The 18265-nt window shown below is 41.1% G+C and overlaps 1 protein-coding gene across 1 annotated transcript in view; it reads left to right on the plus strand.

The window, feature by feature from the left end:
* The window catches only part of LOC136874430 (X-linked retinitis pigmentosa GTPase regulator-interacting protein 1), a 1071624-nt gene that overhangs the window by 200842 nt on the left and 852517 nt on the right, over positions 1–18265 (plus strand). Inside the window, exon 9 of the mRNA XM_067148064.2 lies at positions 9326–9450. Within this exon, the coding sequence (XP_067004165.2) occupies positions 9326–9450 (125 nt within the window). The remainder of the gene's footprint in view (positions 1–9325; positions 9451–18265) is intronic.

Raw genomic sequence — 18265 nt, forward strand, 5'->3', positions numbered from 1 at the left:
GCCTCATTTAGTTCTATACCTCTTATCTTTAAATCGTTAGAAACCGAGTCTAACCATTGTTGTCTTGATCCCCCTCTACTTCTCTTACCCTCCATAGCAGAGTCCATTATTCTCCTAGGTAACCTATCCTCCTCCATGAGCTTCACATGACCCTACCACTGAAGCCGGTTTATGCATACAGCTTCATCCATAGAGTTCATCCCTAAATTAGCCTTTATCTCCTCATTCCGAGTACCCTCCTGCTATTGTTCCCACCTGTTTGTACCAGCAATCATTCTTGCTACTTTCATGTCTGTTACTTCTAACTTATGAATAAGATATCCTGAGAAAACCCAGCTTTCCCTCCCGTAAAGCAAAGTTGGTCTGAAAACAAACCGATGTAAAGTAGTTTCGTCTGGGAGCTGACTTCCTTCTTACAGAATACTGCTGATTGCAACTGCGAGCTCACTGCATTAGCTTTACTACACCTTGTTTCAATCTCACTATATTACCATTTTGGGAGAACACAGAACCTAAATACTTGAAATTATCGACCTGTTCTACCTTTGTATCACCAATCTGACATTCAGTTCTGTTGAATTTCTTACCTACTGATATCAGTTCAGTCTCCGAGAGGCTAATTTTCATACCATACCCTTTACACCTATTTTCAAGTTCCAAGATATTAGACTGCAGGCTTTCGGCACAATCTGCCATTGAGACCAAGTCGTCAGCATCAGCCAAACTGCTTACTACATTTCCACCTAACTGAATCCCTCCCTGCCATTTTATACCTTTCAGCAGATGATTCATGTAAACTACGAACAGCAAAGGTGAAATATTACAGCCTTGTCTAACTCCTGTAAGTACCCTGAACCAAGAACTCATTCTACCATCGATTCTCACTGGAGCCCAATTGTCAACATAAATGCCTTTGATTGATTTTAATAATCTGCCTTTAATTCCATAGTCCCCCAGTATGGCGAACATCTTTTCCCTCGATACCCTGTCATATGCTTTCTCTAGATCTACGAAACATAAACACAACTGCCTGTTCCTCTCGTAGCATTTTTCAATTACCTGGTGCATACTGAAAATCTGATCCTGACAGCCTCTCTGTGGTCTGAAACCACACTGGTTTTCATCCAACTTCCTCTCAACGACCGATCGCACCCTTCCTTCCAAGATGCCAGTGAATACTTGTCTGGTATACTAATCAATGAGATACCTTGATAGTTGTTGCAATCCTTCCTGTTCCCTTGCTTATAGATAGGTGCAATTAATGCTTTTGTCCAATCTGCCCTTACCAATACTCCACGCTACTTTTACTACTGCCATTTCATCCCTGCCTTCCACTATACTTCACCATTTCAGGTCTAATTTCATGTATTCCTGCTGCTTTATGACAATGGATTTGATTTACTATCCTTTCCACTTCCTCAAGCGTAATTTTACTAACATAATTTTCCTCCTCCCTATGAGCTTGGCCGTTCACAACACCACTAGCATGATTTCCTTTTACATTTTGAAGATGTTCAAAATATTCCCTCCACCTCTCCAGAGATTCCCTGGGATCTATTATGAGTTCACCTGAATTACTCAAAACACTGTTCATTTCCTTTCTCCCTCCCATCCTAAGATTCTTTATTACTGTCCAAAAAGGTTTCCCTGCTGCTTGACCTAGCCTTTCCAGGTTACTACCAAAATCTCCCCATGACTTCTTTTGGATTCAACAACTATTTGTTTCGCTCTGTTTCTTTCATCTATGTACAAATCCCTGTCTGCGTTGGCCCTTGTTTGGAGCCATTTCTGATAAGACTTCTTTTTACGTTTACAGGCTGCTCTCACTTCATCATTCCATCAAGATGTTCACCTTTTCCCTTCTTTACACACTGTTGTTCATAGGCATTCCTTTGCTGTTTCTACTACAGCATCCCTGTATGCCACCCATTCTCTTTCTGTATCCTGAACCTGTTTACTGTCCACTGTTCAAAACTTCTCACTAATCATATCCTTGTACTTCTGTCTAATTTCCTCATTCAGGAGATTTTCTACCCTTATTCATTTGCAGACAGATTTCACTTTCTCTACCCTTGGCCTAGAGGTACTTAGTTCACTACAGATCAGATAGTGGTCTGTATCATCGAAAAATTGGCGAAAAACGTGTACATTCCTAACAGATTTCCTGAATTCGAAGTCTGTTAAGATATAGTCTATTATGGATCTGGTACCCCTAGCCTCCCATGTGTAGCGGTGAATAGCCTTATGCTTGAAGAATGTATTCGTAACAGCTAAACCCATACTAGCACAGAAGTCCAGCAAACGCTTCCCATTCCCTTTACCTTCCATTTCTTCCCCACATTTACCAATCACCCTTTCGTATCCTTCAGTTCTATTCCCATCTCTCGCATTGAAATCGCCTATTGGCACTATTCAATCCTTGCTGTTGACCCTGACCATGATGTCACTCAATGCTTCATAAAACTTGTCAACTGACATGGTGAATACACGGACACAATTCTTGTCCTAATTCCTGCAACTGACAAATCTACCCACACATTCGCTCATTTACGTGCCTAACAAACTATGTTGCGTGCAGTGGTATTCCGGATAAAGAGCCCTACCCCAGACTCTGCCCTTCCCTTTCTAACACCCGTCAAGTACACTTTATAATCTATCTCTTCCTCGTTATCTCCCCTTAGCGGAATATCACTTACTCACTTACTCAGCCAGTTCTACTTTCTTCCTTCCATAAGCCCCATAAATATTGATAGCTCCCCATCGAATTCCATTTTGTTCGCCAAGTTGTTTCCAAGGAGTCCCTCGCCTATCAAATGGGAGTGGGACTCCGTTGCTCCCATAGGTCCGAGGCTTGCTTAAAATGTTCTGAGCTCGGTAAATTCACAGTCCAATTGAGGATCTCTCCTCTAACGGGTTATGGACCACCGGTGAATTGTATAGTCCTAGCCGCCTGAGCACAAGGAGGGCCATGACACAGAATATGTCCGAGATGCCCACTCCCATTCCATAGCAACTGGTATCCCGACTTTCAGGACCGCTTACTAGGCCACTCAGCCATTGCCCATGGTTCACGAACTAGGACGTGACTACAGTAACCCACAAACATGAATAATAATAATAATAATACCCGTGTGGGGATTTACCAGTTACCTCCATCGGGCGCGTCCCATTGGAATTGGGGAAGCTCGCTGGCTCTGCCGCCAGCAGAGTCAGAGGGTAGTAGGGAAATAAAATACCACCGTGAAAAAAAAATTGGTCCCTTGCCAGGGTTACGGCGAAGAATGGTAAATGACCAGAAGCCAGAAAACATCTTGAGGCAACCTCTAGGGCTAACAACCCTAGTTGTAAAAGGATGGGTACCCGTCCAAAGCAAAGTCAAGTCAAAAAGCATGATGGCACAACATTTCAAGAAACATACCCCAGGGGGTAAATCTTCGGATAAATCCCTCGTCGTGAACGCCACGGCGCACGAGTCTCGTTCGGATTCTGGGGGAGACTCGACATCATGCAAGAGACGAGTCGGAGCGTCTCGGTGTACCCCGAAGAGTCAAAAACTCAGGCCAAAATCTAAAACCTTTCTAGCAACTTTCAACATAAATTCACTTACACAAACTGGCAAGCTGAAAACCCTCACCAAAGCTCTTCACGAAAATCAGATATCCATAATGGCCCTACAGGAAACAAGATACCCAGATGAAGAGATTTTTTAATCCGAAGGCTACCGATTTTTCAAGAGCAAAGTGCAAAGAGGAATCCTCAATGGAGCTGTGATGCTTGGAACTGCGTTTGCTGTTAGAACCAAGATCCTTAAATCGGTTGCAAATTTCGAACCTGTGAATGACAGATTGTCTATACTCACAATTAAATGCGCGAACAAAACCTACGCTCTAGTTAACGCACATGCTCCTACAAACGATAAGAACAAGTCTGATCCAGACGAAGTTGATAATTTCTGGGACCTACTGGATGAAAAATTAAACAAAATCCCCAAACACCATGTCAAGCTTCTTTTGGGTGACTTCATTCCCCAACTAGGTCGTGAACAGAAGTACAAGAAAGTTATAGGAAATTACCCTGCTCACAAAAGAACCAATCCCAATGGCAAAAGACTGGTGTCCATTTGCGAAAATCACAACCTGCAGGTCATGTCGACCCACTTTCGTCATCTACCCAGAAAGCAAATGACTTGGCGTTCTCCCGTCCAAACTCTCGGAGAGTTCCAAATTGATCATGTTGCAATCTCCAGGAGAAACAGCCCTGAGATTATGAATGTCAAGGTAAAGAAAGGCATCAATGTGGCCTCAGATCACTAAATGTCTCTTGTCAAATTCAAACCAATTCCCGCAAACACAAGGAAGACAACCAAACAGATCACATGCTTCGACAATGATAAACTTCGGCAAAGGGTCGAGGAGTTCCAGTAGAAGGCTAGACCAAATGACTGTGACTTTAACAACGCCAAAAGTCTCCTTGTTAAGGCCGCCAAAGACGTTGCAGAAATCAAGAGAAGCAAAAAGCATGCCTGGTGGAATGGTACCTGCGAATCAGTCCTCCAAGAAAGACTCAATGCTTGGAAACAGTACTACTCTACAAAATCAGAAAATGATTGGGAAACCTACAAAAAACCAACGTGCCCAAGCAGCTAGGGTGTTCAGAACTGAGAAACGTAAATACGAAAAATCTCTCACTGAAAAGATAGAACAAAACTTTAGGAAGAATGAAAGCAGAGAGTACTACAGAGCCTTCAAACGCAAACTCACTAGCTATAAACCACCATCTCTATGCTTTGAGCGAAAGGACCGCACACTGGCGACGTCAGATGAAGAAAATTGCAGCATTCTGGCAGACTACTTCAAGAATTTACTTAATTGCTCTAAACCGCAAAGCCCCATTGAGACCAAGGAACCCTTACTCAGGTACCCAGATTCCAGACCACCCGACAGAGATGAAATCAAGCGCCACATTGCCCGTCTCAAAAATAACAAAGCGCCGGTGGAAGACTCAGTAGTAGCAGAACTATGGAAATATGCCGCAGAAGAATCACTTGATATCTTGCAAAAGCAAATAGAAGAAATTTGGAACAAGGAGACCCTACCCGAAGATTGGAAAATAGCTTTGATCCATCCATTACACAAAAAAGGCAGCATGAAGAACATCAACAACTACAGAGGAATATCTTTGCTACCCGTGACTTACAAAATTCTATCACTTGCCATCCTGGAGCGTTTGGAAGCACAAGTCGAACATCAAATAGGTGAATACCAAGGTGGGTTCAGAAAAGGTCGCTCAACAGCCGAGCAGATCCAAAATCTCAAAACGATCATCAGATATTGTACACTAAGGTCCAAACAGTATGTGTCTGTCTTTGTGGACTTTAAGAAAGCGTACGACTCCATTGACCGGGAAGTCCTGCTAAACATCTTAAATGAATTCGGAGTTGATTTGAAACTGCTGGCATTAATTAGAGCCACCCTGACCGATACAAAATCCAAGGTGAAGTTCCACGGATGTCTCTCGCATTCCTTTGACATCAAAACAGGAGTCCGACAAGGTGATGGGCTATCCCCAATACTCTTCAACTGTGTTCTTGAAAAGATCATCAGAACCTGGCGGATGAGATTACAGGAAACCAACTACTGTCCATTGAGAATAGGAACCAAATCCAAGGGGATCGCAACAGACTGCTTAGCATTTGCCGATGATATTGCTGTTCTCTCAAACGATATAGAAACCGCTAGAGCTCAAGTTGAAATTTTAAAGGAAATGGCCGAACAAACTGGTTTGCAGATATCGTTTGAGAAAACAGAAGTAATGACTAACATCAAAGAGGCTCCACCAAAACTCCATACAAAATACGGAGACATCACCCGAGTAGACAAATTCAAATACCTGGGTGAGATCATCATGAAAAATGGACTGGACAAAGAAGCACTTCAGGAGCGAGTACGCAAACTGGAAATAGCCTAGCAAACATCCCGCACAATCTACAACAAAAAATGCCTTTCCCAAAACACCAAGATACGTCACTATGAAACAGTTCTGAAGCCAGTAGTTCTATATGGACCCGAAACCCTGTCTCTAAATGCCAACAAAGGACTCCTTGAAGAACTGGAGAAAAAAGAACGCAAAATTGTGAGAGGAATCTTGGGATCAAAGTACAGAAATGGAATCCATCAAAAGAGATCCAACGAGGAAGTCTACAGTAAAATAGAGAAAATTACCGACACAATCAGAAAAAGACGGGCACGATTTTACGGTCATCTGAAAAGAATGGACGAAAGAAATTTAACTAAAGAAATCTTTCACTTTTTTGATTCAAACCCCAAAACCACAATTCCCTGGTTTAGAAATACCAAAGAAGATCTGCAAATGCTACATATCTCAGCTGAAGATGCCCTTAACAGAGATCTCTTCCGCAAGAAAATATTGACGAACGGGCTAAGCCGAGACGAGCAACTGAAGAGAAGACACGGTGCCCCTTGGACAGAGGAGCGTAAGCAGGCCCACTCACAAAGAATGAGGGAAATTTGGGCTCTAAAGAAGGCCAAGTTCAGTGTCAAATGCAACAAGACTTAACGTGGTCCTTGATGGCCCCAGCGAATTATATAATAATATTAATAATAATAATAATAATAATAATAATTCAAGCACGATACTTGCATTTTTTACCCATGGTTGAGAGAATATTGTTTTCAAGCTATATCAGTTTATCACACTTGCATCAAGGGTCTGCCTTACAAGTGTTGCACTTGGCTAAAAATAGCCACATGAAATGATGACTTAATTGTCTTTTGAGGACAAGGCATGTACACTCAACTGCACAAAAATTGGCTATTGCAGAAGATGAATTACTTCCATATTCTCTTGTTTGAAATAGGATGAACATACTGTGCAGGTGGTAGGATTCCAAGTATCATCTCTTCGTGCACTGGCTACCCACGGTTTATGAATATCCCATCATTTTGAGAATGTATAAAATAAAATATTTCATTGACAACCAAATTTGTATGATTGAGTGTACTGTACATAGCAATCGGAAATAATAATAATAATAATAATAATAATAATAATAATAATAATAATAATAATAATAATAATTGTACCGGGCGGTACACCTCCACCCCGCGAATTCAAATATTGCGCCAGTTGAAACTTCTCTACAGGAGAAAGCCTGCACTTTAACAAACTCTATTAACTCAACGGTTTATTGGAAGATGTCACTACTGTAAATTTTGAAGTGTTCTGAACTATGTCTATTTCGATTTGTGTTTGTTTGCTCCGTAGCAAGAAGTGTGGACATTCTCTTCTAGATGTCACTACATAAAAACTATAACTGTGCACCCTGGTGCGAAGTGAACGAACTGTTTTTGAAGAAATTTTGTATCCATAAGTTTGTTCTTTGTTAAATTTCTTTCTTTCATTTTTTGGGTTGGCAATATTGATCTCTGTTTCCGCCAGTTTTGAATTCAGCTAATCCTGAATTTTCTAAATTAATTTTCCACCAATCCTAGATTTCTTCTTCAGTTTTGACATGTAATCTTTAGCCGACCAATAAAAGGTAGTGGGCGGGACTGTTTTATTCACGAAAGGTCTCGAACTTTCCCCGAGTGTATAAAACTGCTGAGGTTCATGGCTCGTCGCCACTTCAGTAACATCTTTCTTAGTGTGTGAATATGTAGCAGGGGGCGGGAAGCGCCTCTTTCTTCAAGCAGCAGTTCATCTACAAGGTAATGGCCTGTTAACATCTTCATTTCTTGCTAGCTCAGCAGTTTAACTCTCGGGGAGGGTTCGAAACCTTTAGTATGTAACCTACCTTTTTAAAATGTAAATTCTTTTCTGTCTGTCTATAAATTACAAATCTGTAAAGCGGGGATAGAGAGTGCTTCACCCTCTCGAACTCCCCTTCATTTTTGAAAAAGGAGGTGACTACGTTTTCATAACCGTCTTCTCTTCTTTAATGTGGTAATGTTTTCTCATACGTGTCACCTCCCTAGCTTGGGATTAGCCCCTGTATGATCGGCCTAGCGCCTCATAGGTTTTAGATAAAACTTGGTGTAGGAGTGCAGGTTATCGCCTCCATTCAATTTTGTTTTTTGGGCCAGTTACTTAACCCGTTTTGTTTTCCTTCCTGCGAAGGCCCAGTAGATTGGGTACGATATACCCCTGTTTCTTTATTATGCCTTGATGGCAGGTTGTGTAAGAGTCCGTTATTGCCTTTATAGGCTTGAAAGATCGAGAGCGGGACAGATCTTTATAGTGTTGTGGTAAAAGTGCCTTAGAGAGGCTTGAGATGTAAAGTTGGGAGCTAATGCTCCATGTAATTAAGGGTGTTCTGCCCTTTGGTATCTTGTTATTGTGAGCTGAGAGCTCAGAAATTAATCTTGGGGCTCGAAGCCCAAATCTTGTAACGAATTGTAATTTCTTAACGTGTTTTCCTGCTACTTGGTACCTGTTACTCTGTTGTTGTTATTTGTTGATTTTGAAAAGAAAATATAACCTTTGTTAAAGTTTTAAATTAACTTTAATTTTGTAGCTGAGACCTATTCCAGTCCGCACCTTCTTTCACCCATAACTACCACGGATAACTCCGTACCAATAATAATAATAATAATAATAATAATAATAATAATAATAATAATCGTATGGCCTCAGCTACTGTGTGCAGATATTTCAATTTGACGCCATGTGACTGTCTGCTCGTCAATTTTGACGTTCCGTTTTACTCTAGGCCCACTACATAGCAGACCATGCAAACCGAAACTCTCTTGGGCGTCTATGGCTGAGATTTAATGAATTTTGTCGGGTAAACACCAAATGTGCCACCAGAGATCTTTTACATGCCGACATCGTACAACATGGAGTGTCCAATGGACTTTTTTCCGTGCTTCAAAAATCCGACTACCTCTGCCGGGTTTGAACCCGCTATCTTGGGATCCGGAGGCGGACACTCAACCACTGATCCACAGAGGCAGCTAATCAGAAACAGATCACGATGAAAAGCTTTGTGTAGAATATGGTGGCAAGCTTCATCAAATCTGTTTATGGATCTCAAATATATAATGAAATTAACAACAAACATTGACATAATCTGTTTATGCACATTAATATATTCTCTAATAAATATTCATTTCTTTGCTGCCAAATTATTTCAAAAATCTTGTCTTTCCGTCAGCAGTATTACCTTACTTCTTTATCCCATGTCTTGACACTATCATAAAAATAACCATTGTATTTCTAATAATTGGGATATGTTCTGAGTAAATGTTTATTTTATTGCGAGCTGTTACTTCCAGTAGTGGATAACCTCTTTTTCTTCTTCTTTCAGATGATCTTCATGAACAAGTTTTGCAGGAGCGCAAGAAAGTAGCTGAATACCAGCAAGAGGTGTCTTCCCTCTTGTCCTACAAAGAAACTGTGAAAGAGCTAAGAGAAGAAATTCTTGACAATCAGGTAGCTAATGATATTTATGAATATAAATTTGTAAATCAGCTCTTGGTTTATGATGGGGTAGTGTCTTCCTCATGGACTACTTTGTATTTCCTGATTACTTGTCTGAACCACGCATGATCAAAATTAAAAATTAAACAAATATCAGAAGAAGAAAAAGAAGTATAAAGCACACATTCCTCTTTTCCGCTTCTAAGAATGTTAGCAGTTCAAGGAAATACTTCAATGAACATAGGCCCTCTGGCACATCAATATAGGTTAATTTAGGCAAAATATCAAATTTGTCGTACAAGGACCTGACAAAACTTTATGCCTCACGACGATGCAAAGAACAGTACTCTCGACGCCGAAAACCATGTTTTGAGGCCCTACAACAAACTGTTATGGAGATGTTGGCACCACATTACCATGGAGATATTGGCACCACATTACCCCCGCTCTAAGAATCAGATGAAGAAATGACCAGCTGTAACCATTGTAACGTCAGCTCAAGGATTCTAACGTAGAATGCAGGCCTAGTGTTCAAAGTAGGTTTACACGTGAGGCTAGACTAAGGAGAGATTCTGATAAATTAATTACTGTCTGGAAAAAAGCTCTGTGGGATTAAGCCACCCAGAGGGGTGGAGGTAGGGAGTGGTTGGTATATAAAAATAATAGTGTTGAATCCATGATTTCCGGGGTCACTGAAATCAACATTGACACTCTGCATGTCGTTTAAGTCCAAGTTCAGTCCCCATCAGCATGGGGGTGTGAGAAGGTGTGAAAGAAGTCCGAAATAGCCAAGATTGTGGATATACACGTTTTTACAACTGGGTACCCTATCTGACATCAACCTCATCAGTCTACTTCATAAGTTAATGAGATGAAATGAATTACATGATATAGGAGTGAATAAAACTCCTAGATTATATTCACATATATATGATGGTCAAAAAGTCATGTGTTCACCATTTATTGTTTCTTTATTTTTTTAACGTATAAATTTTGCCTTCTAATAAAGGTAGCCAGTAAGACTCAGAATACAACCATAAATTTGTTAAAGAATGGTGTAGAATACATGCATATACAGTTTATAGCCAGAAGTCATGTGTTCACTGTATGAAATTGGAGGCTAGCCCACGTTGGAACCCCTACTTTTTGTGGCTAGAAAAATGAGAAAGGGGGGGGGGGGTTCTAATATGCGAGGAAATATGGCAAATACAGTAGAGTCTCATTAATCCAAACTAATTGGGACCAGAGTCTGTTCGGATTACGAAATTTTCGGATTAACCAGAAAATATTTTCTAATAATAATGTTATTGTTTTTACGTCCCGGTAACTACTCTTACGGTTTCCGGAGACGCCTAGGTGCCGGGATTTCCTCCTGCACGAGTTACTTTACGTGCCAATAAATCTACTTACACGAGACTGACGTATTTGAGCACCTTCAAATACAGTACTACCAGACTGAGGCAGGATGGAACTTGCCAAGTTGGGGTCAGAAGGCCGGTGCCTCAATCGTCTGAGGAAAATGGTTTCTACAATGCAGTACAGTACTTACTGTAATTTGAAATGTCCACTCTTTACCAGTTACATTAATAAATGCTGTATAAAATTACAGTAGGGTATTTAGCAACCCGTAGAGGAGAAAATGACTAAAACTAGGTTAAAACGACCAGTGATTGATGGTTTATGTTGTGTAATTAATTATGTTTACATTAAGTTATTGCAGTAAAATATGACTAATAAAATGCAAGTAAATCTTCATTCTATAATATGTTCTTTCATTTCAATGAGGAGAATAAAAAAAAAAAAAAAAACGAACATTTCTGTTCGGATTAACCGGTCTTTCGGATTAACGGGACTCTAGTGTACATATATTAGTACGTGTTTCAGTCTGTGTGACCTCCTTCACATGTCTTACAGCTGTATTCAAGCAATATTGCATCGGAACATGCTTAGAAACTGCTTGGTTCTCCCACTACCTTTTAGATTTGCAGTGTTCATAACTCTCACAAGAGTTTGTGTGTTTGCTAATATTGCTCAGGAAATGTTTGAAGAAATGAGTCGTCGAGTTGCAAAACCCATTATGTGCAGACAAACAAATTTTTCAGGAAGCGCAAAAAACTGTCATTTGTTATGCAACAAAGATAGGAGGTTGAAATTTTGTAAGTGTTCATCTTCGTCATACCGCAAAATCTCCACAAAATTTAACTGATAGAACCCATGTTATTTGCAAGAAACATTTGGACATAACGAGTTTTGCAGCAGTTTTGTGGAGATAAAAGATATGTGCAGTAGTATATGGAGTAGAGTGTGCAGATTTATGGTGAAAGTGTTTTAATAGCTACGTTTGAAACTATTACACTATGAAAATAGCATAAATGGAAATAATTTAGGTTAGGATATAATGTTTTGATATCTAATCCCCGCTCTTTGATTTAATGATTACATCAAGAAATCATCACTCATTCAAAACGTTTTATAAGTTCTTTAACATTTTGTACAGTTATATTACCAATTCATTATTGTCCTCGACAAAATCTCCCACATCAATGTCATAGTCTGGCATTTCACTGTTTAAATTTTGCCGCTGGTCAAACAGTGCCTTGTAGAACGTGAGGTCATCGTTCCTTATCTACTCTTTCCCGTAATGTTTCGGCAGTAATGTGTGCAGGTCGTTGAGCTTTTCTTTCTTAAGAGGAATCCCTTCATCCACTGGTAGTGGCACAATAGCAGAAAAGGGTTTCCCATGGTTCAATATGCTTTTTGCTTACACCACAATCGCTGTTATAGTTTACTTCTCTTCTTATCACACAGTTGCCTGATTTTGTTCGTGTAAGTATGATCCTCTTGCAGGGTTCTGCGACTTAACGAGCTTTGCTGCATAACACACGCTGGACATAACGACTTTTGCAGCAGTTTCGTTATTTGTCACCTTTAAACGTATTACATTGCTGGATTGTGTATTTTGATGAGCTGCATACAATGGCGGTAATAACTCATTTTGAGAAAAAAACGGACATAACGGGTTTTGCAACTGGACAACTCAAATACAGGAATCTTTAACATGTTAAATTTTTAACATGGCAAAAGTAAACTTGTACCCTCATTCTGAGGTGGTGCAACTTATTTCAGACACACCCCCAGAGAGGTGAGCTGCATATACCTGTTTAACCACATGCCAGCCCTCTTGTTACACTTACATTTCTGGCAGTACCAGGAATCAAACCTCAACCTCGAGGATAGTACCTAAGCTATCCATTACACTACTGAGGCAGACTTAAACATGGTGTTTTCTAACAATTTACTAGTATATACGCTCATGTTCATAAAAAACAGAACATCTTGAAAGACTAGAGATAGGAAGTTCATATTCGCAGGACACGTACATTAGTATGTGTTCCGGAGTTATCCGTGGAAGTCAGAGGTGAAAGAAGGTGCGGGCTGGAATGGGTGTAACTACAAGTTCGAAAGATGAATTAAAATTTCAACAAAGGTCATATTTTCAAAACTTAACAATGGTGACATAGAATTTTGAGCGTACAACAAATAACAAGTAATCGGCTTCATTTTCCGTATCAAAATTTAATCACTAAATTTTACACTATTGAGAATCTTTCACCGTTTTGATACTTTATTTTGCCTTTTGGCAAATTTTTTATTTATATGTTAACAGTACATGTTTCGTTCCTTGTTTAGGAACATCCTCAGCTGTTATAGTGGCTTAGGTGAATGGTTAAGATTTTAAAATACATAGATTTACAAATACATTGATTCACTTAAAAACTAAATACGAATTAAGATAGATGATATTAAAAACAGTGTGAGGTTAGTGTGTTACTGGTATGAGAGCAGATGATTACATGGTTGGTTGACTTAAAACTATGTCTATTCATTAGAATAGTTGTTCAGAAAAATTTTTCACTTTGTTACATAAAAAGTCTGTATGCAATTAAAATTCTTCAAAAAATGTTTGACTTCATAACATTGTTCGAATTGTTGAAAGTTTTTCTTCCTTTCCTTCCAGGTAAGTTGTTGTATGTTGTGTGCTTGCTTATAGTGCTTTTGACTGAGTCTAATGTGGAAACTTTTGGAGCTGATTGCTGATCTATTAATGTGAAGGGAGGCTCGTTTCAAATTTCTTGCTATAACTGAATTCCGATTCTACTGTGACCCTGGAGGGACGTTTGACGCAAAGCAGCAGTTTTTTTTTAGATTGGTAGAACTTATTTAAAGACCAATTTTAGAGTTCCTTTGTTGCCGTAACCAGCACTGTACATGGTGGTAATTCTGACGGCCAGACGAGCCCCTGCCAGTGTCCCGCCTGGACCCCTCAAATACCCTGAGATACACCTCTCCCGCTACTATGAGAGGGGTAGTCGTGGTGAAGCACGCCGCAGACGCGACGATTGTTTACAGTCCTCGAGCAGCTTGCGGTTGGTGCGCCGCACATCAGCCTAGGGCGGAAGGAGGGCTCCGGCGCACCGTACACTGGTTGACATCACTGGAGTGGAGTGGGCCCGTACCCCACCTCAGTGGCGGTACGGCGCCGCACGGCTGCGAGGGCACTGAAACAGTAAGATCTCGGCGGCAGAATTTGTGTTGGACATTAATGTTTTAGGGTACTGTCTTTGTGGTGAGGCTGAGGAGCCAGCGGCGTGGAAACTTTATTTTATTTGCCACTGGTGTGGTTTAGTAGGAGACGGGAGCTTGGTAATGGCCGTACGGAGAGGACAGCAGAGTACCCTCGGAGAAGGTTTTACAATATTTATACGAAGCAGATAAAAAACAACCAAATCTAAAAATATAAGGGGCAGAAGGCCTAAGATTTACAGAAAAATATAACCTTTGGGGTTCTTACAAGATGTTAAAGATCCAATGAGCAAGTAATTTACACAGGTTTCACTGAGACAGGTGAACCCTAAAGATTCTCTCGGTGGCTGGATTGGTCACTAACAATGTGACCGGCGTAAGAAAATCTAAAATAATGCACGGCCCATGAAATCAGGGGCCAAGCTTGCCCGCGGAACAAAGTTCTTCACCATAACTTGGTCTCCTACTTTTAAATTGGTGGGCCACGATCATATCTTTCCCTAACCTTCTCATGAGAAATTTTTTAAGATTGGCCTTAGCCTTCTTCCAAAGATCTCTAATATTATCTGGATGTATTGTCTCTGGTAGAATATCGCTAAGAGACCACAGGTTAGAGTGCGGCGTGTTGGGTACAAACTTGAACATCAATGAAACAGGGGTGAATTTATGAGATTCGTGAACCGCCGAGTTCAAAGCGAAGGCTAACCAATGCAGGGATGTATCCCACCTGGAGTGATCGTCGTGATGATAGGCAATCAGAGCCGACCTCAGATTACGATTGACCCGTTCAGCCAGAGATGGTCGAGGATAGTATGCAGAAGTTGTTACATGTGAGATAGATAGATCAAAACAGAATTTATGAAAGAGATTATAGGTAAAGGCTTTAGCATTATCAGACACAATATAATGACACAGACCAAAAGAAGCAAAGACAGAATTTAAACAAGAAATAGTGGACTGAGCGGTAGCCAGCTTAGTCGAAAATAACCAAGAAAATCTTGTAAAACCATCTACACACACAAGAATGAATTTGTTGGCGTTCCCCTTAGATTGGGGGAAAGGTCCTACGTAGTCGATATAAAGACGTTCCATGGGGCGCGACGCTTGATGAGAAGACAAGAGCCCTTGCTTAGTGGACATGGTGGGTTTACTAAGCCAACAAGTATTACAAGCTTTTACCAATTCACGAATTTCACCGTCCATACCTTTCCAAATGAACATTTCTCGGATCTTTTCTCTAGTTTTGAAGATACCTAAATGCCCCCCTAATGGGTCTCATGGTAGTACTTGAAGATCATTGATACAAGAACAGCTGGAACCACAACTTTCATCTTTTGATCATGCCTCGACGGGCAACCCAAAACACCATTCCTCAATACATAAGGGACGACATGTTCCCCAGAAGAAAGGATTTCCATGATAGGGGCCAGCGTCGGACCTTCACGTTGATATTTTTCAAGATCCCTAAACAACAGGGGAGCATCCGTTAGTATGGCTTTTACGCCAGCAGGTATGGACTCGGGAAGTGAAGAACAGTCTTCCTGTTCAAGTGGCTCTACATCATTAGAAAACATACAGCTTAGTCCGTCAGCCACAACATTTTCAATACCTCTAATATGCCTAACGTCAAACTGGAAGGCAGAAATTCGTATAGCCCACCGGGCTATACGACCAGTACGACGCGGCCTCGCTAGGACCCAGCTTAAGGCTTGGTTATCCGTTTCCAAGTCGAACTTGACATGTTCCAGATAGAGGCGGAACTTTTCTAGAACAAATAAGACTGCTAAACCTTCAAGTTCATAGATGGAATACTTGGCTTCTTGAGCCGAAAGAGTCCTAGGAGCATAGGCGATGGGTCGCCTCCCTAGTTCAGTCTCTTGAAGAAGGACTGCAGCCACTGCCGACGATGACGCGTCGGTTTGGACGATGAATTTCTTCGAGAAATCCGGCATAGCAAGAACAGGGGCATTACAAAGAGCTAATTTTAGGTCTTCAAAAGCGGCTTGTTGAGAAAGCCCCCACTCAAATTTGATGCCTTTCCTACGAAGAAGCTTCAAGTGCGCCGCTCTATTAGCGAAGTTAGGAATAAATTTCCTGAAGAAATTCACCATGCCTATCAACCTGGCGATACCTTTGATGTCCTGGGGAGGTTTGAAATCACGGATGGCCTGTGTTCTAGAATGATCTACAGCGACACCATCGGGCGACACAGTGTGCCCTAGAAATGACATGGAAGGTTTAGCAAAAGCAACTTTGGACAGCTTAACTGTTAACCCTGCCTTACGAAGGCGATTAAGGACTTCTTTCAGATGATCAAGGTGTTCTTCAAAGGTCTCAGAAAATACGACGACATCAAGATAAGGGTATAGATACTCAAATTTGATGTCGGAGAAGACCCTGTCTAGCAGTCTCGTAAGCACGGCTGCTCCCGTGGGGAGCTCGAAAGGCACTCGGTTGTATTCATACAAGTTCCAATCAGTGGCAAACGCTGTAAGATGTTTAGATTCTTGCGCCAGAGGGATCTGGTAATAAGCCTGATTGAGGTCTAAGATGGCAAAGAATTTAGCCTTTTGAAACCATGAAAAACAAGAGTGAAGGTCTGGAAGGGGCACAGATTGTAACACCACCTTCCGATTGAGAGCCCTGTAATCAATCTCAGGCCTGAAGCCACCTTGGGGATTCGGGACTAGAAAAATAGATGAAGAGTATGCCGACTTAGAGGGGCGAATAATACCATCCTTCAACATCTGATCTATGATTTCCTTCAACGCCTTCATTTTAGGTGGAGATAGCCTACATGGAGGAAAACGGACTGGAATCGAATCCGTAACCTCAATCTTGTATTCAGTGAGGTCAGTAACACCAAGAGTATCAGAAAAAACTTCTGGAAACGACTGACACAACTTGTGAATACTATCAGCCTGCTCCTCAGGTAGATGTCTAAGGTCTAACAACATCTTATCCTGGGTAGGCGAAACAGATGAACATGATACAGAACTACATGTTAACAAGGGGATTTTGAAACTACAAGCAAACTTGAAAGTGCACGACTTGCTCTGAATGCCGACCACTAAACCGGTGTGAGACATGAAATCAGCTCCCAATATAGTGGGGCAAGACAAGTGCTTAGCCACAAACAGTTTAACTTTCCAAGTTTAGAAATATGAATTTTGGCATTTAGAAAACCTAAAATTTCTAATGGAGATGAATTAGCCGAAACATTTTGAACCGAAGACGAACAATAATCAGGAAGTTTACAAACAGATTTCAATTGGGAGTACCACTCGGCCGAAATAATGGAACACACACTGCCCGAATCTAATAGAGCTGTTACAGGCTCATTATTTAATTCAGTTTTGAGAAATGGGACTGGTGCGGGAGTATCCGCCGCAAACCTAAGACATTCTTTGGGGCCTTCAAAAGATAAATTAGAAGACTGAGTTTTCCCTGAGATTGCGGCTGGTTTACTTGGGGCTGAGCCTCAGGAAGAAGAGATAGCTGACTCAGCCGAAGCCACTAGTCATTTCTGATTCTCGGTGGAAGTTGCACCAGAAGTTGAGCAGGTGGGGGTGCTGTTAGCATTAGGGCAGTTCTTGGCAATATGGGAAATAGCGCCGCATTTAAAACAGCCTTGGGATGACCCTGCTCTATTCCTGGTCCCATTAGATTTGATCAACGGACACTTATTACACAGATGATCTGCCGACCCACAAGCATAACATTTGCGGATTGGGGGAGTTCGGCGAGGTGGAGGGCGAAAATTACTAGAGGATGGAGGGGGTTCTTTCGCGACACGTAAGGTGTCGGCTTATCTAACTCCTTCCGCTGAGGCAGCCATAGCCTCTAATTCGGCAAAAGTTTGAGAACGCGACTCAAAACACAAATATGACCTGTATGCTGGGGAAATGCCTTCCACAATGGCTTGTACAATTTGGTCTTCAGGAAAATGAAGAGCAAATACCCTCGTGTAGAATTTAATATCTTGGATGAAGTCGGCAAGGTTTTCATCCAGACACTGTACTCGGTAATAGTACGTTTGAATTAGCGATGACCTAGCTCGAGCGGGGATAAAATTTGCCAGAAGGTGTGCATGAAACTCTTCAATAGTTGATTGTTCGGCAATTGTCCTAACTATCTTGTCTGAGAAGACACCAATGGAATAAGGGTAAATAATTTGAAGGATTTGACCCGGAGAAAGAGAAAAAACAAGAGCATTATCCTGAAACTCAACAAAAAATCGTAG

The sequence above is a fragment of the Anabrus simplex genome, chromosome 5 (genome assembly GCF_040414725.1).
Source record: "Anabrus simplex isolate iqAnaSimp1 chromosome 5, ASM4041472v1, whole genome shotgun sequence".
NCBI lineage: Eukaryota > Metazoa > Arthropoda > Insecta > Orthoptera > Tettigoniidae > Anabrus > Anabrus simplex.